Source organism: Vipera berus (genome assembly GCF_964194415.1).
Source record: "Vipera berus genome assembly, chromosome: 2".
NCBI lineage: Eukaryota > Metazoa > Chordata > Lepidosauria > Squamata > Viperidae > Vipera > Vipera berus.
Window position 1 is genome coordinate 266,079,751 of NC_138203.1, and position 26,106 is coordinate 266,105,856.

Here is a 26,106-nt window from a genome sequence, read left to right on the forward strand (position 1 = left end):
AATATTGAAAATGACGATACCATCAGAAGGTTGTCACATATTCCAGGATAGGTGTAGATGTTATATAGGTATCTGGTGATACTCCATACATCCAAGTTACAGAAAGAAAAAGCTTTTATCAAGCACTGCCTGCATTTTGAGATCCATGGTTTGCTTTGTACCATTCTAGGCAGCAGAGATTCCTGATGCTGTGTGCAGAGATTGTCCCTAGAAAGAGGTGTTCCTTAATGGACCATTTGAAAATTTACTGTGATGCAAAGTAGATCTGACCAGAGTCCTAAAGCATTTTTACAGATAGCAGCCCTTCAGAAGCCAGTGCTCCAGGGGGCAGCTTTTGTTTGCATAAACTGACAATGAAATTAACTGACCTTGCATTTTTGTTCCAATTATGTCAGGTAAACGTCAGGCAATAATGTGACAATTTGAAGTTCTTCGATAGTTTTAGGTTAAGCGTCTTGCTTAGCAATGGAAGGTTTAGGCTCAGTTGTGGTTGTAAGTCAAGGACTATCTATAAATGTTTCTATGATAGAGGTCCATAATGGGAGCTGATCCAAGGCAAATGGCTTACATAGACATAATGGTCTGTTTCATTGTGAAGTCTTTAACATTTTAACCCTTCAATAAACATGAAGTAGTATTTGGTGAGTCAGCATTTCTAAAGCTGGAAGTGTTATTTTAAAGGCTACAGGATTCTTTATCATCAACATTAAATTCCTGACAATGCCCCCTAATAGAAGTCGGCTGTTTTACTTTATTGATTCATCAAACAAAAATTACAAATTCAAAGAAAGAAAACAAAACTGACAGGGACCACAGGCACGCCAATGCACTTGATGCACGTCCCCTTAGGGCAGGGGTAGGCAACCTCGGCTCTTTTATGACTCATGGACTTCAACTCCCAGAATTCCTGAGCCAGCATGGCTGGCTCAGGAATTCTGGGAGTTGAAGTCCATGAGTCATAAAAGAGCCGAGGTTGCCTACCCCTGCCTTAGGGACTTCTTAAAATGTGAAGCGAGGTCCACGGGAGTTAAGTTAGAATGAAAGCTGGAGAAAGTTAAGAGCTGCGACAGCTGAACCGGGTAAGACATTCCAGCCATTAAACATTTCTATTACAAAAATCGGATTATTTTTTTTACAATCGAGTTTCCGTGGTAAAGCTTCGGGGCTGCCGTAAACAAAAGCCCGTCTTTTCATCGAGTCCGAAACTAGGATTGTGACCGTCATCTCTGCAGAACCAACCATGCCCCCACCCCCACCCCCCACCCCGGTCTCTAACGCGCTCAGGCGGCTCGCTTTCCTTTGGGGCACACCGGAAGTGAGTCTGGAATCTCCACGGGGATCGCTTAAGGCAACGCACATGCACCGGAAGTAGGAAGTAGGGGTTGGAAATCGACCGCCGCTGCTCCTGCTTGTGAGGTAGAGGCGGCGACTCCAGCGGGAGGGGTGGGCGCTGCGGCTGAACAGGCGCCGGGAGGTGAGGCTTGAGGAGGGCTCCGTCGAGCCCTGGATCGGGGCTCGAACGGAGATTCTTCCTTCCCGCAAGCAGCTCCATCGCAGACGGGCTCCCGCATCGCCGCAGCATGGCCGAGTCCACTTCTAAAGTGAGACCGACCACGACCGTCACCGAGACGGAGGTGACTGAGCCGGTGAGGAGAGGGCCGGGGTGGGGTGGGGTGGGGGTGCAGCCGGCGGCATGGCAACCGTGATGACGATAGAGAGGGAAGAGCCCCGCCCGCGGAACGTCGGCGCCTGCGGTTGTCGTGGCAACCACGAAGCGTGGGGGGGGGAAACTTCGGCGGTGGCGAGAAGGGCCGCGCGGCTGCGGCGCCAGCTGGCCCGGGATGGAAGGGAAGGGTTGCCATAACTTGGCGGCCAGTGGCTCTAAGGAGCGGAGGGCAGGTCTTTTGCCAGGTACTGATTCGCTGAGCGGAAGGTCTTCTCTCCGAGTCGGAAGAACATCTGGAGCAGGGGTCTTCAAACTTGGCCCTTTTATGACTTTTGGACTTCAACTCCCAGAATTCCTCAGCCAGGCACGCTGATTGAGGAATTCTGGGAGTTGAAGTCCACAAGTCATAAAAGGGCCAAGTTTGAAGACTCCTGATCTGGAGGGTGGGAGGAATGCTGAGGCTGCCCTTAACACCTTGCTGCAGTGGGAAGCAAGACCTGGTCAATAGAAGTCCATGTGTGAACTGAACCCGACCCGGTTTGAACCTTTTAATTGAGTCGGCATAATGGAGTAGATTTGGAAATAAAAGAGACTTCTGTCTCAGAATACAATCGCCTGGAATTTGGCAGATTATCACATAAATGATAATGTGACCCAAGTAGTAGTAGCAATAATAATAATAATAATAATAATAATAATAATAATAATAATAATAATAATAATAATAATAATAATAATAATAATAATAATAATAATAATAGAAGAAGAAGAAGTAGAAGTTGGAAGGGACCTTGGAGGTCATCTAGTCCAACCCCCTGCTAAGACAGGAAACCCTATACCTGGGATCAGCAACCTGAAACAGTGAAAGAGCCACTCAGAACCGGTTCCCTCACAAAAGGAAAAACTGGGAGCCGCAAAAAATGTGTGCGCATGCGCGTACATGCGCAGAACAGGGATTCATTGAAGAGTGGAGCCAAGGCGAGATATGCACCTACCCTGCATATTTGAATTGATTGGTAGAAATTTTTTAGTCCCACTTTTTTTTTTTGGACTGCACATGGCAGAGGACTGGGAGCCGCAGGGGACGGCTGGAAGAGCCGCATGCGGCTCCAGAGCCGCGGGTTGCAGACCTGTGCCCTATGCCATTTCAGAAAAATGGCTGTCCAGTCTCTTCTTAAAAACTTCCAGTGTTGGACCATTCACCACTTCGGGAGGTAGGTTGTTCCACTGGTTAGTTGTTCTAACTGTCAGGAAGTGAAGAGAGGAATTCTGGGAGATGGAAGTCCACAGGTCTTAAAAGTTACCAAAGTTGAGAAATAGCAATAGCACTTAGACTTATATATATCGCTTCAGAGTGCTTTACAGGCCCCACTGTAAAGCGGTTTACAGTATTAGCATTTCCCCCCACCCCACCCACCATCTGGGTCCTTATTTTGCCGACCTTGGGGAAGATGGAAGGCTGCTGTAGGAAGAAAAGTCTCCATCATGGTTCCTCCAAGCGGGGAATAAACATGGCAACTGCTTTGGGAAGAAGGTTGTAGTTTATTGCAGAGGAAAGGCAGACAGAAAGATGGATCCAACAGGAAAAGAATTGCTGAGCACATGTGGGTAGTGGGTTTTTATACCCCCTGGACTCTATTGTCTGGAGTTATTTCCTGTTCCAAGCTTTGTATTTCCTTTGTCACGTATTCTGTCCTGAGCCTAGGTGTGCCACTCTAGGATTCTTGCTGGTTGTCTGTCCAAGCCCACCTCCCTGGGGCAGGGGTATGTAGATTTTAGAAGTCTTCTTAGCTTCAACCTTCCTGAATGGTTTACATCTGCATTTCTATAGAGTTGGTTTCCGCTTGGGGGAGGGAGACTTGGGACTTGGGAGAAGGGCGGTATATAAATAAAATAATAATAATAATAATAATAATAATAATAATAATAATAATAATAATAATAATAATAATAATTATTATTATTATTATTATTATTATTGTTATTGTTATTGTTGTTGTTGTTGTTATTATTATTATTATTATTATTAAAACCTGGGCATGCTTTTCTGTCTCTTTAAGATCCTTTTAGGAAATATATTTTCCTGCCCTTTTAATATTTCCTTCTCTGGGGAGTTGACTTCCCACACTGCTTTGAATGCTTCAAAAGCCAAGATAGCATCTGCGCTAAAGGCACTGAAAATGAATCGGATTGATTTGAAGTTCTCTGATTCCGAGAACAGTTTGATCAAAGTGTTGTTCATAGAAACAAATTCCAGTATAAACTTAATCCAGAGATTCAGCTGAACCCCTTATGAACTGAATCTCCAAAAAGGGCGTGTGTATAGGCATATTGATCAGAAGCTAGACCTGTGGTGAGATCCAGTAGTGTTGCTTGTGCAATCTAAATTATTTTTAGGTGCACCTATTGTCTTTTTTTTTTCAATTATCAACTGTCTTCACAGACATTATTTATTTGAATTTTACTTCTACCTTGGATATTACAAGGGGCTGAGAGAATTTGGCTCGTGATCACCTAGGGCTAGGCCACTTACAATATTGTTTCAGTTGCAGAAGGTCCTTGACTTACAACCGGTCGCTTATTGAATAAAGTTATGACAGACCTACTTTGGGCTTATTTACGGTCATTTGCAGCGTCCCGCAGTCATGTAACAATGGTTTCGCTGAAAACCAGCACTTCCTCTCTTTTTTTTTCCCTTTTGGCAAAACTGTGCCCATAGCGAACCATGGATGATTTTGTAGATTGTTGATGAGTGTATCATATCAAGTATACCATTTAAATTTTCTCTATTTTAAGATGCTTTCTGATAGGGAAGAAACGTGCTAGACACTCTGATGTGATTATTAATGGATATAGTATTAAAGTACTACATTGTCTTGCAGCAGTGCTGCCCGTTTAAATGTTCTTCTGCTAGTGCTCTTCATAAAACCTAAGAGCTCTTATGTAGAATTCAATTAAGCCTTGGGTTCTCTATCAATATCTATGGACAGCTCATATTTCTGCTCCAGAACCCATTAAAATATAAAATGTAATTGTCTCAATATATAATGAAAGGCTTCTTTGTTTTGTCTCCATGGGCAAGATAATGGCATAAGATATTGTGGTATAGGTGGGATTTGATCCAAAAAGCAGCAGCAATTAAACTTTGAAGTTGTCTTCAGAACTGTCTGGAGTTGTCTTTACTGGCAAAAATAAAGAGGTTTTTCCTCAGGTACAGAGGTATGTAGAAAGTATTTCCCAGAATTGAAAATCAAGCTGCTGTAATATTGAATGAGAAATTCCTTCATTATCTATAAATCAAACCCTCTTCTCTTCTGCCTTCTTGCCAGGAAAATCGTAGTCTCACTATCAAATTAAGAAAACGAAAGCCATCCAAGAAGGTGGAATGGTCAAGTGACACAGTGGACAACGAACACTTGGGGCGGAGATCTTCCAAATGTGAGCACTGCCCTTCTCTACCATTGTTTCCTAAAATACTTCTCCCTTACTTGTATTTCTCCTGATGTGCGTGCATCATCCAGGATGCACTAATTGAGGGTAACTCATTTTTTACATTGTTTTAATCCACCCCTTTCTTCAGAGATGTGTACATGTAGATTGTTGGCTTTAGGGTTACTCTCAAGTGTTCTTAAGGGCCATATGACTCTTCTTTAGACTGGTCATCTTCTACCATACAATATCAGAACATAAGCATAGGTAATGAGATCCAATTCCACAGTATACTGACAAAACTAGTGGAAATAGGGGAAACATTTCTGGTAAAATAGGTGGAGTCCTGTATCATCATGTATGCTGGCCCATACATACTCCATTGGTCCACTTGCTATAATGGACATGCTCCATGGTTGTTTCTTGATAATATTTAGAATATAATCTTTAAACTTCAATTGGAAATGATAAGCTTTGGGGACACCAGGTTGCTTATGGCATTGTAACTTGGAGAGGATACTAATTGCCTCAACCATAGGTACTTAGCAGTACTTATTGGAAATTGATGAGAAGGCAACTTGAGATGATCACAGTAGAATATTACTATAACAAAAAGTGAATCAACTGGAGAGATGCTCTTTGTCCTATTTTTAATTACTCCCTGCGGTTCCCTGGCCAAATAAATGAGCAGCAAGAAGAATTGCGACATAATTCAAACATCATGTAGAGTCTTTACTTTTCCTTGATGGGTTGGTGGGTATAAAGAGGCTAAGAACTTGCTGTATCTCTACTATCCTGGCACCCAGATGTATCAATAAAGTGAATTATTTGCTTCTGGCTATCCTGATCTGATCCCTATAGATTCATATGGGCAGTGCTTTTTTTGTAAAAGAAAAAGGTGCCGGAACTCACACATGTCATACAAACCACCTTGCCTACCCTACAAGGTTCCATCCAAAAAAGGTGCCGGAACTCCGTTCTGAGCGTTCTATGAGAAAAAAAGCCCTGCATATGGGATAGAGAGAAATGTTCTGAGTTTGAAAAGGTCTGCATAGTCTTTCATTTTCTAAAAAGTGAAAATTGTGAACAAGTGACTATTCCTTTGTCTCCTCTTCCATTGCTCTAACTGCTAGTGAATTCTTGTATTTTTGTGCTTATCTCTCTCGTGTTTTCCTCCTTTCTTTCCTTCCTTCCTTCCTTCCTTCCTTTTGTTCTTCCTTCTTCACTGTCTTCCTTCGATTCCTTATCTTCATGCACCCAATATTTCCGCTTCATATATTTCACTCATTTTGCGTTTTATTAAACGCTGTCCCATGCCATTTCAACGCTCACTTTCCTCCTCCTTCACAATCTTCTCATGTCTCTTTATTCTCCCTCTTCTTTTTTCTTTTTTTTTTTTTGTTCCATTTTTTTTATGTCCTCGATGTATTGCCTCTGAGTCCTTTTTACCTTCCCCCTTTTTTTTTTTGGCCATTCCTCTCCACTTCTTCCCTTTTCTCAACACAGGCTGCTGCATCTATGAGAAACCCCGGGCTTTTGATGAGAGCTCAACAGAAAGTGAAGATGAGGACGACGAAGGCTGCGGCAATGCCCACTGCATCCGAGGCCACAAGAAAGGCCAGCGGGGGAAGGCACAGTCTAAAGCGGGAGATGGTGCTGGTCCAAAGGAGAACAACTCCAAGAAGGTGGAGCTACCTGACCAAAACCACGCAGGGGCGATGCAGCACTGAACCGTACTGGGCCATGGGGCAATGAAGGAGTTCCTCCACTCTCCCCCAACGAAGGACTGACACTGCCCCAAATGAGGCGAAGGATGAAAAGAAGGGGAGGCCTATACATCCAATTCTCAGCTGTCTTGTGCTGGTGCTGCCTTGACTGTGGGTAAGGGGGAGGGAGGGGAGAGAGGGCACGCACACCCAGCTCCATGCCTGTCTTGTGTCAGTGCTGCTACTGTTGTCTCTATCCATCTGTGGCTGGTGAGTCTGTCTGGTGCCACCCATCCTCACCCTGCCCAACGAGGAATGTATTGGCAGGACCTTCTTGGGTGCTGTGGCTGATTTCCCCCCCCCCCTGCATCTTAATTAAATATTTGTTATCAGTGATGAATGTGATGGGGAGTGGGGTCTGCTTTGAGAAGAGCAGTGAGAGAGCTTCAGCCAAGATCCTTTCTCCTTCCCCTTGTCTCCCTCAGTATCTCTGCTTTCTTCCTTTATTGCAAGCTCCTTGCCCCTTGTTCTTTTTTCAGCCCCGTGTCAGAAACCTACAGTCCACCTGGTTAATCCTTGCTTGGATTCTTCTTGTGCGCTTGAACCTGCATCACTGTCGGCTCCACTGCCTCCCGCTTGCAGGCTCACTCACGCAAAATCACTGCTTCTGACGTAAAGCTGCCTTAAAGGTGCAGTCATCAGATCCCTCCACCCTCTTAGGCTCCTAGTTCCTGGAAGGGGGTAGGTTCCACCTCCTCGGTGATAACACGACAATCTTCACTTGTTTTCAGGTATCTTCTTAAAAGGACATGTTTCCCCTGTGATGTTTTCTTTTAAAAAAAAAAAATCTTACAAACGTCTGTAAGAATTCTTAGTAGTGGGAATGAAAGGAATGGAGAGGGTGCAAAGGACGCGGGAGATGGTTGGAAGCACTGCGATTCTTGCTGATTTGGGACTGAGAGGAACTTGAAAGATGTCAAAGAGGTGAATGTTGTATGCAGAGGCACGGGCTGACGTATGGACTCAAAGAGAAAAAGGAAGTTGGGCCCAGTCTTTATGATTGATAAAATCCCCATGATCACCTTGCACAATCCCTGTATGTTCTATTCCTTGGGCAAAAGTTCCTATTAAATAAGACCTTTCCTAAAACCACACGGGGCTCAGCAGGAGCCTGAGGTACGGGACCTTTTCTTGCGCTGCATGAACATTTAATTACTCTGGCTACCTGTGGTTTTATGTGGGAGAAGAGACAATTGTACACTCTCGAAATCTTTCTCTTTCCTCCGTGTGTTTATCTTAGCACCCTGCTGATTAAAAAAAAATACATTCCACAAGAAATGCTCACAGCAGTGTAACCTTTTGGACGGGCAAGCAGACTTGGGCTCACTAGTGAGCCTTAGGGCAGGTACGTTTCTCAGCAGCCACGATGCCTGAAGAACTACCTCTTTCAGAGGTTAAAGTTGGAAGGTGCGTGATCATTCTCAGTGGAAACCTTTAAAATATGAAACCAAGGGATACAGGTCTTGCCCCTTAGTGAGGCTTAACCCTGTTAATTTTTCATCACTTATTTGCTGAAGTGGGTTCTTGCTTAGGGAGAAGTCTATGCAGGAAAGTTTGGGCTTCGGAGATGCCTGTTGTATTTTGTGTTCTCACTAGAGGAAAGTTGGATTGCAAAATAACAGAAGAAGGCTGGACCTCCTGGCATTTTGAGATAAGCCTCATACTTAGCCACTATTTTTAGGCAAGTTGCATGGCACAATATGATAAACACTGTGGTTGATTGAGCTTATGGACTTCATTAGGTGCCCTTTGCTTTTCCCCCCTCTACAATACAAACTTTTGAGTAAACTACAGATGTACAAATCTGAGCAGGTTCTATAAGCTTGTATAGTATTATTGTCTTTTTTTTCCACCAAAGAAGTAAGATATGTGTCTGTTTGCTCATAACCAGCTGACAAAATAGACTACGCCTCTGTGACTGCCGTATTTCAAAGCTAACATGTTGTAAAACAGGACATTGGATGGAAGAGTTCGGTGGACTGGCCCAGCAAACACAAGAAATTGCTTATAAAATGCTATAAAATATTTTTTTGCAGGAAAGCACACATTGGGTAAAATGATTGGGAGGTTATTTAGACAGTTTCTTGTTGGCCTTGTTGGAAAATGTTCATATTTTGAAAGCATTAAAATTTATAGTATAGATTCATACATTTGAACTAAAGCCTTGGCTTCCTGGATCCCTACAGCAGCCTAAGAAAATTGGCTCTGCGTTTAATCAACACCACCATCTCAAGGTCGTGCACGACGGAGGGCCAAATTTTGCATGTGACAGATTTGTATCATTCTTACATACAGCAATTTAATTCTAGTTCATTGAATAAAAGTCATGCTTGGCAGATAAACAAGCTGCCTACATATTTCCGAGGATGGTGGCCTTAACATTAAATAGCATAATAGAAATAACATGCATAACGTTGGGGAAAATTGGTATGCATTAACGCTAGGAGACCAGAAATTCAATCAAAGAACTTCTTCACCCTCCCAAGTTCTAAACCTCCTTGCACTTTCAATTTCATCAACTTAAGATTTTGCTTGAAACTTTTTGAGAGTTAGGATTTTTCCTGGTTTAAAACACTCCTGAAATAGCTCTAATCTAAATAAAGTACATTGCCATAAATGGCCAAACTAAAAGTCACTGGTTATTTGGGTCAACCATTGTTTGGATGATTTTGCTACAACTGTCCCTGTTGTTATGAACTGCCGGGTGTTGTTTTGAAAAGCTGTGCCATCTTGTCAAGCTCTTGCATCTTGACGTGCCGAGCCTGTGCCAAAATTGTGGTCTGAACACTTTAAGTTGTATGGGTTTCGCTGGTTAATATGTCTGATTTATGTTCGTTTGGAACTGTGGGAAAGCTGCCTTGAGCTTCTTGGAGAAGCAGGATATAAATATATACTGAAGAATAAAATGTCCGTCCGATGAATAAGATATGAAGTTCTTAAATGGATGTCCCTCAGAATATAGGAAAATGACTGATGCGCTGTATCTTGATCTGGTAACTTAAGGTTTTAAACCTTTTTCTAAGAGGGGTGGGGGATCTGAGCAGCACCTGGTCCCACAGAATGACGGATTACAAGGTCCCTGTGTTTCTGAGAAGTCATCAGCAATCTAGCGGAAGATTCTTCTCTTACCCTGTTCTAGCAGTACTGCAGATGTTCCTATTTTAAGTATATGTGCATTTCAGCCAGGAAAAAGTTAGTTTATTTTTCCCATCCCACAAGACATTGGGGAAAAGAAATGTGTAGTTCACTGCATGCCACAATTTTTTTTTTATGTAAGGTAAAGGTAAAGGTTCCCCCGCACATGCGTGCTAGTCGTTTCCAACTCTAGGGGCCGGTGCTCGTCTCCGTTTCAAAGCCGAAGAGCCAGCGCTTGTCCGAGGACATCTCCGTGGTCATGTGGCCGGCATGACTAGACACCAAAGGCGCACGGAACGCTGTTACCTTCCCACCAGAGTGGTTCCTATTTTTCTACTTGCATTTTTACGTGCTTTCGAACTGCTAGGTTGGCAGAAGCTGGGACGAGTAACAGGCGCTCACTCTGTTACGCGGCACTCGGGATTTTTTTACGTACAAACCTCTAAAAGCAAACACCTCTAGCAGCATCAGTGAAAAAGATACACCTTGTTATTTTTATAGACCAAAAGGGGGAGCAAGGTCACCAAGCAAGCATAGTTCTAAAGAAGAATTTTACAAACAGGTGGAGAGTATAAAGTTATAAATTGCTGGAATGACTGTATTAAACACGAGTTTGTTAAAGTAATTCATAGTATTTTGGTTCCTTCATAGCCAAAGCAAAATCAGAGAAGTCACAGTATTATGGCTTAACACCTTGTGTTGGCCTCTCTAGAGACTTATCAGTTAATATAGTTATTTATCATTTCCAGGATCAGAAAGAGCACAGACCTGAAAATGAATTATTGGAGACCACACGTCCTGCTTGAAACCTTCTTAAAACACGTGTTTTCTAAGAAAGAAAGTTGAGCTGGATAATTTTTATTGTGCTGTTGTGTTTTTATAACGTGGCAGGTATTTCAGTTCCTGGGGGCAACCTTGGTTTTGGATCTGGTGCTGCTTATAAACAACTCTGTGCGTTTCGCACTTGAAGAATCTGAATGGTAATATAAATTCTGCCTGAAGTATAAAAGTCTGTTTTGCATAATTGATTCTACAGTGGCTGATTTGTCTAACTCTGGGATTAGTCATGTAGAAAAGCAAAAGCTATGCAATCACACGTAACTGTTTTGAACAAAATATAGTTTCAGCAGTGATCCAGTATATGTTGCCATGAAACCACTCAGTTTTAGCTTGGCAGGTTGTGCTTTTCTCTCTTCCTTTTTCTGGTGTTTCACAGGGAAGCATTATCATAACAGCAGATGGATGTCAGCTGCTCTTTACATATGGCATTCCAGAATGGCAGGACAAGGGCATTTAACTCAAAATGCTGTAGAGCAGGGGTGTCAAACTCATTTTTATTGAGGGCCGCATCAGCATTGCGGTTGCCCTCGGGGCCGGGTGGGTGTGGCCTACTGGGTGGGTGTGGCTAGAGTGGGTGTGGCCTACTGGGTGGGCATGGCCAGCTCTACATCGTTCGCATGGGGGGCTGGGCAGGAGTGGGACAGATCTGAGGGTCTCTGGGCCAGGGCCAAGGCAGTGGGGGCCGTTCCCTCACTGTTTCCAGGATGGCTTCGCGGGCCACATGAAACCACTTTGCGGGCCGGATCCGGTGCCCGGGCCTTGTGTTTGACATGTCTGCTGTAGAGAATTCATAGCTCAATGCTACCCAGCCTCTCTTCTGCCAGATCATTGCTATCCATCAGGTGGAGGCGAGGGAGCCAATTGTAATGGATATCAACCTCATCATACGGAAGACCAAAATCACAAAGGCTCGCTTGTCATTTCTTTTCTCACATTAGCAACTCACCTAGGTGATACACAAGCTTAAAACTATATTCTAAGAGGTAAATCCCACTAAATTACAAATGCAAATTTTGAGGCGCACATGGAAAAAAAAATTGGCTGCCGATGAGGCCTGGACATCCAGCTAGGTGGAGAACCAGCCATTGGCAAAAGGTCTCCAAATTCTGTGAGAAAAGTAGGGTTGCAGGCTGTCCCTGTGTTTCTGTTCACTGCTTAGGCACCTTTCAAAGTTGGTGCTGGGGTGCCCCTTTCTACTTAAACCGGGCTTCTTCCTACGACTTTAAGCTGAACTTGCAGACATTTACCAGCTGATCCCTCCCCTTCCTGTATCACACAAATCTTTGGCTGAAGTTAAAATGATAAACGATGAGGCTCCTGCATTTGCTCAAATTGCAGAACCAAGATGAATGATAGTGCAGTGCAAGAGAATTGGTGGTGTGTGTGGTGGGGCGGTGTGTGTGTGTGTGTGTGTGTGTGTGTGTGTGTGTAATCATTCAAAACACCCTACTTTGAATCTGTTCTCTTTGAGCAGGTGCAGGCACAGAACGCTAGCATGCCTGTTATTTATGGCTGTCGGATACAGGAACAAAGATTAAAAAGAAATAATTAAAAACTGGGATGAACACTTTCCTGTTAAGACTTCAAAAGGTTTAGCAGCCCTTCTCCCGCTTCTTTTTTCCTCCCATGTCCTTAATAGTGTGCTCTGCTCGGCTCCAGGCGAATTCCTTTTTATTTTCCTATCTTTTCTTAATAAAATAGTGCTGTAACAGCTACAAAACTACTGCTGAGGTTTTAACCTGTCTAGATAATATAAGAATCTACCATTTTCCCCCATTGCTTTTCTAGATTAGGCTAATCCTATCTGGCCAGCAAAACTCTTAGCCTTTCTGTTTCACTGCTGCCATTTGATGGTTATCCGGATTCCTGCCTCCCAAATACGCTAGTACAGACAGTCCTTGACTTATGACTTGTCATTTTGCTAAAAAATAATAATATATGACCTAGGTTTGAAATTGCAGCACCTACCCCCCCTGCATGGTCACACTACCTCACTCTGGGCACTCAGCAACCTGGTTGCATGTGCAGTTGTTTGCAATGTCCCCAGGTGATGTGAACGTGTTTTGTGATGGTTTCGCTGAAATTTACTTGCCACTTTTTGGCAAAAACCAGCCCATAGTGAACCACTGGTTCACTTAACCACGTTGTTTGCTTAATGGCCACCGCAAAAATGTTAAAATCGAATCAGTCGAAGCAATGACCCTAATGTTTGACTGTCACGACTTTACAACTGTGATAGGCAGGTTCCATTAAAGTCATCACTCGAGGACAACTTGTAATATTTTAGAAACAGAGCTGCTGTTTAAAGTGATGAGAGCCCCCCCCCTTGAAATGGGAGGAAAAGAAGCAGCTGTCATTTCAAGATAAATCTTCAGTGTTTTTGCACAAGTGACGCCTTTGCATTCTCCAAGCGGCCTCCACGCCAACATTGGATGGAAACTGGCTGTAATCAGGTTGTCATCTGCCTTATAATATATCATTCCGGCATGCTGAGGCAGAGAGAGACCACGCTCATGTAGGAACAATTAAATAGGTATTTTGAACAGGCCCCAACTTCTGGGATGTATTTCAATCTAGGCTTTGCCTGAAGGGGCCTTTAGCAATGCATTATAATTGGAGGAGAAGGTGAATTTGTTACAGGAGGTTTTCTACTTGTTTCACCTCCCCCCCCCCCACACACACTTGAAAGTGATTTAAGGTCAAGGCTCCCTGAAGTTGAGCTCATTTCCTGTTGACTCCATGGGTGCATTCATGTCGTTTTTCTTGGCATGTGCTTGGAATGGCTTTTTTTGTTGTTCTTCCTGAATGTGGTTTTACCTCTCGGTTTAGCCTCTAGCCCTGGGGTTTCTAGTGGTCTCTCTCATCCAAGTATTCACCTGGCCTGACCCTGCTGATCTTTCTTGGGTTAGCCAAGGTTGATTAAGTGCTGCCACTATCTGGCTGTGCTTTCTCATATTTAGCAGATTACAACTCCCATAAATATCAGGCATTTGCTTCTGTAGACCAACCCCTCCACAAAGGTGCATAAATCCAGCTGGCTAAACAGTTGTTCTCTAAATGTCCAACTTAACCCCTCTCCCCTGTATGTTTACACATTCCAGATGGCAATGGCAAATCAGATAAAATATATTGACTGGCTCCACACATTCTATTAAACCATATTCTCCTTTAATGAAGATTTCTTAAATATGATACAAATGACTAGATTCATGGCATTGAGCCAGTCACACCAACTGCATTCTGGCTTGGCTCAACTGCAGAATTACAAGTGAATTGAAACAATTCCATATTTACATACCGTTTCCCTGAAAGTAAGGCCTACCCAGAAAATAAGCCCTAACTTAATTTTGGGGTGGTGGGCCTAATATAAGCCCAACCCCAAAAATAAGCCCTATTTTTGGGGTGAGGCACACACTTAAAAATCAAGCTAGGGCAGGGGTGGAGGTGTGGATCTGCCCGTGCGCTCCACATCCACTCACCTTGCAGCCAGGCTTCTCCACGCCGGCACCCTTCTTCTGAGGCATCTTCTGCAGCCAGGCCTGCATTTCTCAGTCAGGCCTGCATTTCTGGAAAGGCCACTGTAGCCTAGAACTGAGCCATGGATTGAATCCATAGCTTGGTGCTCGGCTGCAGAGGCCTTCCAGAAAGGCCTAACTGCGAAATGCAAGCCAGAATGCAGCTGCAGAATGAAACTGCTTCTTCAGCTACAGAAGTGGGCCAGCTGGGCAGGGCTGTCAGTGCAGGAGGTGAGTAAAAAAGACGCCACCACCCCGAAAATAAGACCTGATGCCTTTTGGGGAGGCAAAAAAAAAGACCTGGTCTTGTTTTGGGGGAAACACGGGTAGCTCTGTAGAATGAACACCTGCATTATTTATTTCTTCATTTCTGTAGCTGTTAAAAAATGATTTATCAGCTTTCAAGAAGAACTCTTGTGTGTTGAATTACAGCAGGGATCTTCAAACTTGGCCCCTTTATGACTTGTGGACTTCAACTCCCAGAATTCCTCAACCAGCGTGTCTGGCTGAGGAATTCTGGGAGTTGAAGTCCACAAGTCATAAAAGGGCCAAGTTTGAAGTCCCCTGAACTACAGCATCCTTTCCTAAAGAAATTGTGAAAAAGTTTTCGTAGCTGCTACTAGAAATACCAGGGGTGGTGATGAAGGAAAAAACAGTGTCTGCACAATCAGAGAAAGCCCTCTTCTCTTTTTCCAGCCCCATTTTTGTAACCTAGTCCCGATTTCCATTTTTACTATTGGTAGTCCTCAACATACGACCACAATGGGACTGTAACCTCTCACTAAGCAAATTTTTCTGTCCTTTTTTGCTGCAATCCTTAAGCGGATCACCCAGTGGTTAAGCAAACCAGGCTTCCCCCATTGACGTTGCTCATTGGAAGCCAATTAGAAAAACCACAAATGGCAGTCATAGGATCCCAGGACACTGCAACCATCATAACTGGTGGCCAAGTACCAACATTTTGATCCTGTGATTGTGGGGACGCTACAACGTAAGTGCAAAGACTGTTTGTCAGTCACTTTTTTCAGCACTGTTTTTAACTTCAAATGGTCACTAAACAAATGGTTGTAAGTTCAAGGACTACTTAGATTCTGTTGCTATTAGAAAAGCAGGAGCACTACAAAGATGGCAACGTTTCTAGTCAGTGTTTTGGATTTCTGATCTGTATTGTTCTGCAAATTGATTTATTCTCCCCATTTCTACTGTGCACAGTCTAGACTCTAGAGCCTCTTGATGGCTTGTATCAAGTATTGTATGTCCTTCACAGTTGATATTGGGCAGGAGGGGGGGAGAGGCAAATCATTTAAATGCTGCCCAAGGATTGACTCCAGAGCTTACACTTGAAGTTATTATTATTGAAAATTCCAATACAACAATTCCTGCAAGAAGATGCCCCAATTGCCTTGGCGGTCAGCCTTTTGATTTGCTCTAGGTTTTACATTCAAGTCCAGTGCCATGAAGGACCCGAATACATTTACAATCAAGCACAAATTAAAAATCACTCTATTACAGATAAAATAAAAACAATCCAGTGTTAACTATGTGATAGTAATGCAGTCTCCTCCGCCTTCGTGCACGTGTGTACCATTCAGTAGGGGAACAAGAAATCTTGTTAATTCGTTTTAAAATTTTTTTTAAAAAGGCAAACAAAGGTAGAACACTCCAGAGGTTTCCCCATAAGCAGGCTCTGGCTCAACTTTATAAGAACTGGTTGACATTAGTGACATTTCTTTCCCCTCAAGTCCTAACGTTTTCACCTGTTGGTGGTTTAAGGAATGATTGTACAGTGATTTTTCAGCAAAATTTGATTTCATGCCAAAAATGCTCTCATTTTTGCTGCTCCTCAGTGATCGGCATAGAATGGGTTTGTGAATGGTACTCAGTATTTGTTCTTGTTTGTTGAACGAGGCCACTGAAGCCTGGTTTGCACGTTCTGCTAAGCAGCAAACAATCCAGGTTACCCCTTTATCCACACTGTGGTGTCCTTGGTGTACTAAAGAAAAGAACAACTCGCCTCCTGGAGGTGTGGGTGCTCAATGGCTGGAGGTTTTCAAGAAAAGATTGGGCAGCCATTTGGACGGGATAGTACAAAGTCTCCTGCCTTGAGTAGGGTTAGAAAACCTCCAAGGTCCCTTCCGACTCTTTGGTTCCATGAATGCAGAAGGTGGAAAGAGAGTTCCCATCAGGAAAGAAGATGAAGGAAAGTGACCAGTGAAATGAATTCTGGGAGTGAAATGGTAGACAACTAACTCAAGAAGCTCCAGCCCAGGAGCCTCAACTTTGGCCCAGGAGACTTTATAAAAGATCTTCTTCCTGCCTTGTGCTAGAGAAGGTGAAAGAAATATTGCCCACAATATTCTGCCAGTTTACAGGAAAATTACATACTTTACAACCTTTTGCTGACTGGGACTGCTCCTGGTAGCTGTGAAAGTGATGCCAGGCAGGTTTGTTGAAATGGCATTGTACACCTTTCTGTGTTTTGCAGGATTGCAGCTCCAGTGCCCTGGTTGCCCATCCTTACCTGACATCCGTTTCCCCTCTCTGGGTTAATTTTCAGTCTAGATTCAGCAGCAACCTTAAAACAAAAACCCACCAGCTTCTTTCTGTCACGTCACCCATATCTAGTGACGCCTGGAGGAGGCAGAGGGGGATTTTTCCAGAGTGCTGGCTAGAACTCCCAAGTCTTGGCCTTAAAAAAGTAAAGGCTTTTTCTCTAAGTGAACCCATCCCAAAATCTGGTCTGCTCAGTTATGGGTGGGACTTCTTCTGAAGTAGAGGCAACTTCAATCCTGAAATTTGGTTCTACTGTTCAGGTTCTGTTGAAGAGGATATGAAGAAATGAAGTCCGGAGGTTTCCAGGCATCTGCAAAGGACTTTTTTTTTTCTCAATGTGTCCAGAATTCAGGACTGGCAGCAACGTTAACTTCTCCATCCCTTCCATGCAGTGGGTTTTGGAAACCAGAGACAGTCACTTGGAAGAGCTCTGGTTGAATATTCAGGTGAAAATGGGTGGTGAAGGTTCCAAACCTTAGCTATGGAGAGGGGAAAAAATAAAGTATAAATCGGAAAGAATGGAGACAGCAACATTCCCATTATTGCTTTGTGCCAATGTCTCAGTGGGGAATCAGAGGCTGTTTGTAGGAGAGGTTGCCCTTTGGCATGTAAGCTGATGATATGACACATTCATACCACGCTAACCTGCATTTGTATCTAGGTGAAGCTCGGTTAGTGTTAACCTTGTTTTGTTTTTTAGTAGCTGAGTGTTATGGTTCAATATATTATGCTGCTGTGATATCACTTGGCGTTCACAGGATTGACAGCCACTCCCCAGCCAAAGAAATACACATTTCACATGTCTCAAGCAGAACCCTCCTCAGAAGTGCTGGCCAATTTATCACATAGCCAGATAATTTCCCCATAATTTCTCCCTATCCACGTGGAAAAGTTTTTGTCCTTTTTGGAACTTGTAAACAATGTTCTAACTGAAAAAGGCAAACTAGGAGCTGTGAGCTGAAATGGAGACATGGGAGAAAGACAATTCAAAACCACTCTCTCATTAAAACGGGAATTTGTAGGAAGAAAGATTTTCCAGGTGCTATAACAAATTGACATAGAGGAAATACCTCTTCAAAAATCATCCTTTCTGTAGAGAAGTAAAAAACAACAACAAAAACCCCCCTAAAATTGTGCTTACTTTGTTTTTCTGTTTACTTAAATTTATTTAATCTATTGTTTCTGGTATCTACTGTCTCTATACAAGCTCAATCACTATGTGTTTTTATTCAACTTGGAATCTTTTTTCATCAGTTTTATTTATTCATGCCACTTGGCTTACATGCTGCTCCAATCATTCACTGATTGTGACAGGCTACATTCCAATCATGTGTAAACAAGGTTAAAATAACAAATGATAAGAATAAATAATATAAGTAATAAATTATTCTTATGGCAAAGAGTCATGACGTGTGTATTCCTCTTAGATCATTTTTCCTCAAAGGCCTGTTGAAATAGCCAAGATTTAATAGCTTTTGTGTATGAACAAATACAATCGTCCTATATTTTGATTTTCTTCATCACTGAATGCTTTGTGAGTAAGTAAGGTTAAAAAGCAATGCGTACTTTCTCTCTTTTTCTTTTTAAAATAAAGTTTTATTCATTTTGAGGTCTTATCTCCTCAAACAAAGAAAAGGAAGCTTGGTGTTTCTAGCTCCAACCTCATTGTTACACTTTTCCCATTTCCCCCCCACTGCTAGGCCCTATTTCTCTCACATACTGGTGGTCCTTGTTTAGCAACTGCAGTTAGGTGAAACCACAATTGTGCTAGTGATGTTACGTGAGCTTTCCTATTCCTTTACAGACATGTAAAGGATTGGTTCTATAGTTACATTGTCATCGCCATCTTAGCTGCAAAGAATAGAGTAGAGTAGAGTAGAGTAGAATAAGAATAAGAATAAGAATAAGAATAGAATAGAATAGAATAGAATAGAATAGAATAGAATAGAATAGAAAACAGAACAGAATAGAATAGAATAGAATAGAATAGAATAGAATAGAATAGAATAGAATAGAATAGAATAGAATAGAATAGAATAGAATAGAATAGAATAGAACAGAATAGAATAGAATGACCTTGGAGGTCTTGCAGTCCAGTCCCTGCTGAGGCAGGAGAACCTACGCCATCACAGGTGATTGTCCAGTCTTTTCTTTAAAATCTCCAGGGATGGAGCGCCCACGATTTCTGGGAGTAAGCTGTTCCACTGGTTGATTGTCCTCGCTGTCAGGAAGTTTCTCCTTAGATCCAGGTTGCTTCTCTCCTTGATCAGTTTCCAACTATTGTTTCTCATCATTCCCTCTGGTGCTCTGGTGAACAACCTGACCCCCCTGCCTTGTGGCAGCCCCTCAGATACTGAAACACTTCTATAATGCCTCCCCTATTTCTTCTTTTCTTTAGACTAGTTCAAATTCTTCATTAAACCAGGACTACCTGTATTGGACAATCATTTGTCTCAAATAGTATAGGCCAGCGTTTCCTGCTTGAGCAGGAGGTTGGGCTAGAACATCTCCAAGGACCCTTCCAACTCTGTTATTCTGTATAAGATGGACAGGGGGGTGCAAGGTCCTGCCTTCTGTAGAAGATAGGTAATAGAGGCAAGAACCTCTGATTTGCCCATCAAAGCAGGTGGAGGTAGAGTTTATAGACCCAGAAGATCTCTAGAAGATGAGAGATGGGTCCTCCAACATTTCAACCTATGGATCCAGCTCTGCTCCCATGTGTCCAAACTCAGTACATTGTTTAATTCATCAAGCAATTAATTCAGTAAATGACTTGTAAGGGTGCAGTCTTTGGAAGCATTCAATAAATCTTGTTTATCAATATTTCCAGTTTCCACAAAAGACAGGATTCCTAACTGCACATTTTGTTTAAAGCAGGACACTACATATTTTAGTTTTGCTTGTTGAATAAAACAGATTAGGTGGGCGATGATGTGAAATCTTTCTGCTGGAGACCTGGAGAACACTTTTTTCCAGTTGAGAGATTCCTAACCACATCATTTTTTACAAATAGCTGTGCTACCTGGAGCTGGTGGAGTTATGATCTAAGGACTCAAAACTATTGTTGATAATATTGAGTTACACAGATGAAGAGCTTGGCAGGACACCAAGCACTTCCTATATACTATGTTGTCCAAAACTGTAAAAGAAAACCCTTCCAGAATGAGTTCACATATCGCTAAGCAATTACGTGGATTTTTTTTAAATCACTGGATACAATGGTATGTGAGAATGACCTTGGAAGACAGGAGAAAGAACCACTATCTAGACAACAAACAATGTCTGAATTTGAAGGAGAGGTAGGGATGAGAAGGCATCTCAGAAGGGACCATCCCTTTTCAGGAGAAAAGTGAGAGAGGAGAGAGGTACTTTGAGATTTGCAAGCTTCTGTGACTATAACTTTACAATAAAGGCAGTGTTAATACTCATGGTTGGTATTTCCTGTCTGAACCATCCCAAAGGAGTGGCATCACTTTTGCAAATCTCAAAGTACCTGTTCCTTCCCTTACTTTTATTTTCTCTAAAACCTAGGGAAGGTCCACCCCCACTCTTCCTTTGGATTCAGATTTTATTTGAGGGGTCGTTGATGCTTGGAGAGCACCAAAGACCCCTCATTTCAACCCTGAGCTACAAATATTCTCCTATTTTATAGGTATCAGATTTGATTTATCAGACCACTGTCTAGGCTGCAATTCTTCCTCCTGTCTCCCACAGTCATTTTCACATTACGTTTAGTACAATGTATGAATGTAGCCATTACAACTTGTAAGCTACAATGTATGCCTTGCTTGTTGTGTCAAATATTTATTAAACCATAAGCAAATTATAGCTTATATATATGTGATGCATGAATCAGTTCTAACCTGGCATAAGAATCACCCAACTGTAGAGTAGTTTACACATTGCAAATAAGCTGTACGTAGAATGTGTTAAACCATAAATCACTATGTGCAAACCACAATAGCTGAGCTCACACCTCACGCTTAGCCAGCCCCAACAAGCCACACAATATCTTGGCGCAATGTGTGAATCCTGCCCAGTGACAGTAATAGGCCATTGACTTTGGATGCAGACAATTCCAGATTCCGCCTCTTGAAACTGTTTCTAGAAAAATCCCATGTGATGGGAAAATGATATTTTCAGAGTCATCTGAACCATGAGATGGGCAGAAAATAAATTAGATATATTAGATAGATAGGTAGATAGATAGAAAGATAGATAGATAGATAGATAGATAGATAGATAGATAGATAGATAGATAGATTTGTTGTTGTTGTTAGCTGCGAAGTCGTGTCCGACCCATCGCGACCCTATGGACAACATTCCTCCAGGCCTTCCTGTCCTCTACCATCTTCTGGAGTCCATTTAAGCTCACGCCTACTGCTTCAGTGACTCCATCCAGCCACCTCATTCTCTGTTGTCCCCTTCTTCTATTGCCCTCGATCTTTCCCAGCATTAGGCTCTTCTCCAGTGAGTCCTTCCTTCTCATTAGGTGGCCAAAGTATTTGAGTTTCAACTTCAGGATCTGGCCTTCTAAAGAGCAGTCAGGGTTGATCTCCTCTAGGACTGACCGGTTTGATCGCCTTGCAGTCCAAGGGACTCGCAGGAGTCTTCTCCAGCACCATAGTTCAAAGGCCTCAATTCTTTGGCGCTCAGCCTTTCTTATGGTCCAGCTTTCACTGCCATACATTGCAACTGGGAAAACCATAGCCTTGACTATACGCACTTTTGTTGACAGGGTGATGTCTCTGCTTTTTAGTGTGCTGTCTAGATTTGCCATGGCTTTCCTCCCCAGGAGCAAGCGTCTTTTAATTTCCTGGCTACAGTTCCCATCTGCAGTGATCTTGGAGCCCAGGAAAATAAAATCTGTCACTACCTCCATTTCTTCCCCATCTATTTGCCAGGAATTGAGAGGGCCAGATGCCATGATCTTGGTTTTCTTAATGTTAAGTTTCAACCCAAGTTTTGCACTCTCCTTCTTCACCTGCAACAAGAGGCTCTTTAGTTCTTCTTCACTTTCTGCCATTAGAGTGGTATCATCTGCGTATCTTAGGTTGTTGATATTTCTTCCGGCAATCTTAATTCCAACTTTTGATTCATCTAGCCCTGCCTTTCTCATGATGTGCTCTGCATATAAGTTAAATAGGCAGGGCGACAGTATACAGCCTTGCCGGACTCCTTTCCCAATTTTGAACCAATCAGTGGTTCCATGTCCAGTTCTCACTGTTGCTTCTTGACCCGCATATAGGTTTCTCAAGAGACAAATAAGATGGTCTGGTACTCCCATCTCTTTAAGAACTTGCCACAGTTTGTTATGATCCACACAATCAAAGGCTTTAGCATAGTCAATGAAGCAGAAGTAGATGTTTTTCTGGAACTCCCTAGCTTTCTCCATGATCCAGCGTATGTTGGCAATTTGATCTCTAGTTCCTCTGCCTCTTCGAAATCCTGCCTGTACTTCTGTTAGTTCTCAATCCACATACTGCTGAAGTCTAGCTTGTAGGATTTTAAGCATGACTTTACTAGCATGAGAAATGAGTGCAATGGTGCGATAGTTTGAACATTCTTTGGCACTGCCTTTCTTTGGAATTGGAATGTAAACTGATCTTTTCCAATCCTGTGGCCACTGTTGAGTTTTCCAAATTTGCTGGCAAATTGAGTGTAGCACTTTTACTGCATTGTCTTTTAAGATTTTGAATAGTTCAGCTGGAATACTGTCACCTCCACTAGCTTTGTTGTTGCTCAGCTTGTCTAAGGCCCACTTCACTTCACATTCTAGGATGTCTGGCTCGAGGTCACTGACCACCTCATTGTGATTATCTGGGACGTTAAGCTCATTCTTGTATAGTTCTTCTGTGCAATTTTGCCACCTCTTCTTAATCTCTTCTGCCTCTGTTAGGTCCCTGCCATTTTGGTCCTTTATCATGCCCATTTTTGCATTAAATGTTCCCTTCATCTCTCCAATTTTCTTGAAAAGATCTCTGGTCCTCCCTATTCTATTGTTTTCTTCTATTTCTTTGCACTGTTCATTTAAGAAGGCATTCTTATCTCTTCTAGCTATTCTCTGGAATTCTGCATTCAATTGGGCATATCTATGTTTTTCTCCCTTGCCTTTCGCTTACCTCCTTTCCTCAGCTATTTGCAAAGCTTCCTCAGACAGCCATTTTGCTTTCTTGCATTTCTTTTTCTTTGGGATGGTTTTGGTTGCTACCTGTTGTACAATGTCGCGAACCTCTGTCCATAGTTCTTCAGGCACTCTGTCTATCAGATCTAATTCCTTAAATCTATTTGTCACCTCTACTGTATATTCAACAGGGATATGATTTAATTCATACCTGAGTGGCCTAGTGCTTTTCCCTACTTTCTTCAGTTTAAGCCTAAACTTTGCAAGGAGAAGCTCATGGTCTGAGCCACAGTCAGCTCCTGGTCTTGTTTTTACTGACTGTATAGAGCTTCTCCATCTTTGGCTGCAGAGCATATAGTCAATCTGATTTCTGTGTTGACCGTCTGGTGATGTCCATGTGTAGAGCCGTCTCTTGGGTTGTTGGAAAAGAGTGTTTGCTATGACCATTGTATTCTCTTGACAAAATTCTATCAGCCTGTGCCCTGCTTCATTTTGTACTCCAAGGCCAAACTTGCCTGTTATTCCAGTTATCTTTTGGCTTCCTACTTTAGCATTCCAATCCCCCATGATGATAAGGACATCATTTTTGGGTGTTAGTTCTATGAGGTGCTGTAGGGCTTCATAGAACCTGTCAATTTCATCCTCTTCAGCACTGGTGGTTGGGGCATAGACTTGGACTACTGTGATATTGAATGGTTTGCCTTGGATTCGAACTGAGATCATTCTGTCATTTTGAGGATTGTATCCCAGTATTGCTTTTCCTACTCTTTTATTGACTATGAAGGCTACTCCATTTCTTCTGAGGGATTCTTGCCCGCAGTAGTATACCTGATGGTCATCTGAATTAAATTCACCCATTCCTGTCCATTTTAGTTCGCTGATACCTAAGATGTCGATGTTCAGTCTTACCATCTCTTGTTTGACCACGTCCAGCTTGCCTTGATTCATGGATCTTACATTCCAGGTTCCTATGGAGAAAAAATCTTTACAGCATCGGACTTTCCTTTCACCACCAGACACATCCACAGCTGAGCGTCCTTTCGGCTTTGGCCCAGTCGCTTCATTCTTTCTGGCGCTACTAGTACTAGCCCTCTGCTCTTCCCCAGTAGCATATTGGACGCCTTCCGACCTGAGGGGCTCATCTTCCAGCATCATATCGTTTTGCCTTTTGGTACTGTCCATAGGGTTTTCATGGCAAAGATACTGGAGTGGTTTGCCATTTCCTTCTCCAGTGGATCACGTTTTGTCAGAACTCTCGGCTATGACCTGTCCGTCTTGGGTGGCCCTGCACAGCATAGCTCATAGCTTCATTGAATTACGCAAGCCCCTTCGCCACGACAAGGCAGTAATCCATGAAGGGGAGATAGATAGATAGATAGATAGATAGATAGATAGATAGATAGATAGATAGATAGATAGATAGATAGATGATAGATAGATAGAGTAGATAAAAAGAAATAAAGAAATAAAGATAGAAGATAGATAAATAGATACATATAGATAGAAGATAGATAGAAAGATAGAAGATAAATAAATAGGTAGGTAGGCAGGCAGGCAGGCAGACAGGCAGACAGAAAGTCAAGACAGACAGACAACTTAGCAGGACCCTATGGGATGCATGCATCAGCCCCCAGTCCTGCACCTTGAGCTAGAAAAAAGTCTGACCTGGTATAAAGCAGCTTTGTTTGTTCTTTCTGCATTGCTTTCACTATTCTGGCCTTGCTTCTTTCCAGCCATCAGTCTTCGGGCAGGAGGATTTTGCCAAGTCACCATAACTACATAAGAAATCATGGACCAATTCAGAGACAGCAACATTACTTGCATTCAAAATGGCGGTGCCTGCTGTATGAATGGCTGCACTGGGTTTGGCATTCTCCACTGAAAGGTATCTTCAGAAAACTCACACAAAATCTCTGGGAGGGTGTGTAAATCCTGTTCTAAGGGTAACTCTTTTTATGAACATAAATGAGGATTATTATTTTTTAGAAAGCGTCCTAGAGATTCATGTAATACTGACTTAAAATGCTCACCATTTGGGAAGTATGAATAAGTGTAGTATGCGTAATACAAAATAATTTTAAATTTAAATTCACAGAAACTGAAGGAAACAAGAGCCGGTTTTAACACTTTAAGCCTAGAAAATAACAGTGGTGGAAACTCCTTGTGGCCACTTCTTCACAATTAATTTGTAAATGCCACAGGGTCATCCAGCCATCCTTATGGCAAGATTTAAAAAACCACCTTCATTACTTATTATTATTATTATAAAATCTTTTATTCATAAAACATGAAACTCAGTCAACTGAACACTCAAATTGACTGGCACTAATGGTTGACATGGGTTGCTGCCAGCATCCTAGGTACAGTATATTATTATTATTATTATTATTATTATTATTATTATTATTATTATTATTATTATTAATTTCAAAAATTCCATTTCTATATTGAACAGTGTGTTGTCTAGGTATACAAGTATTAGAATATAAAAATCTTGCTTATCTTTGCTATGTTCTTGGCCATTTCTTTATTTAAGAAGCTCATCTACTCTTATTCCTAAATAAGAACATAAGGATTTCACAACAGTCTTTTAACCACACATGATGCTTCATTTTAGTTCTGTCCCACAATTCCACTGAGGCTGGGACTGCCATAAAATCTTAAACCATAGACAACCCTACACAATCATGCGTATACAACATGATTGCAGCCACAATTTAGGCTAACATTGTATGAATCTGCAAGTTCCTGAAGACCTGGCTATACCATCAGACTTGTCAGAAGGGGTCCCAGAGGACAAGGGAGACCTTGCAATGATTTCCTGTCTGTGGCTAATTTTATTTCTTGGTCTTGTGCTTTTCACAGTTTTTAATAACGGCTGTTTTGATGTATTTATTGGTTTTCTTTTTTTAATTACCTCTAGAACACCATACAGAGTCATGCTCTTGTGAGATGAGTGGCTGTACAAATATGAAAAATCAATAAAATAAATGAATCCATCTGGTGAGATCCATGTTTTCCCTTCATACATCACAGACCAACTATATAAATTCGGGGGTGGGAGGGGAGTGAGCCTGA

General features: G+C 42.3%; 2 protein-coding genes across 5 annotated transcripts in view; one reads left to right on the forward strand and one right to left on the reverse strand.

The window, feature by feature from the left end:
* The first annotated feature begins 1,319 nt into the window (after window positions 1–1,319).
* PPP1R11 (protein phosphatase 1 regulatory inhibitor subunit 11) lies at window positions 1,320–26,035 on the forward strand. Of its 3 annotated transcripts, none has more exons than XM_081320198.1 (5): window positions 1,320–1,646; window positions 4,996–5,104; window positions 6,602–10,976; window positions 17,165–17,350; window positions 24,762–26,035. In XM_081320198.1, the coding sequence occupies exons 1-3, from the start codon at window positions 1,581–1,583 to the stop codon at window positions 6,823–6,825; spliced, it is 399 nt and encodes a 132-aa protein (XP_081176324.1). In that variant the 5' UTR covers window positions 1,320–1,580; the 3' UTR covers window positions 6,826–10,976; window positions 17,165–17,350; window positions 24,762–26,035. The 3 variants fall into 3 exon arrangements, with proteins under 3 accessions (XP_081176324.1, XP_081176325.1, XP_081176326.1); XM_081320199.1 differs by having other exon boundaries at window positions 6,602–6,976; XM_081320200.1 differs by lacking the exon at window positions 17,165–17,350 and having other exon boundaries at window positions 6,602–6,976.
* The window catches only part of RNF39 (ring finger protein 39), a 29,595-nt gene continuing 20,634 nt past the window's right edge, over window positions 17,146–26,106 (reverse strand). Inside the window, exons 3-4 of one of the 2 annotated variants that reach the window (XM_081320197.1) lie at window positions 24,694–24,803; window positions 17,146–17,383 (exon numbers count right to left, since the gene is read on the reverse strand). In XM_081320197.1, coding sequence (XP_081176323.1) covers window positions 24,737–24,803 — 67 coding nt within the window. In that variant the 3' untranslated portion in view covers window positions 17,146–17,383; window positions 24,694–24,736. Of the gene's footprint in view, window positions 17,384–24,136; window positions 24,804–26,106 lie in introns of those variants that run through there. The other variant, XM_081320196.1, reaches the window with a different exon arrangement.

Coding starts and splice junctions, on each gene's coding strand:
- PPP1R11 (XM_081320198.1), top strand. CDS start 1,581: ATGGCCGAGTCCACTTCTAAAGTGAGACCGACCACGACCGTCACCGAG. Junction 1,647..4,995: donor AGACGGAGGTGACTGAGCCG/GTGAGGAGAGGG, acceptor CCTTCTTGCCAG/GAAAATCGTAGTCTCACTAT. Junction 5,105..6,601: donor GGGGCGGAGATCTTCCAAAT/GTGAGCACTGCC, acceptor TTCTCAACACAG/GCTGCTGCATCTATGAGAAA.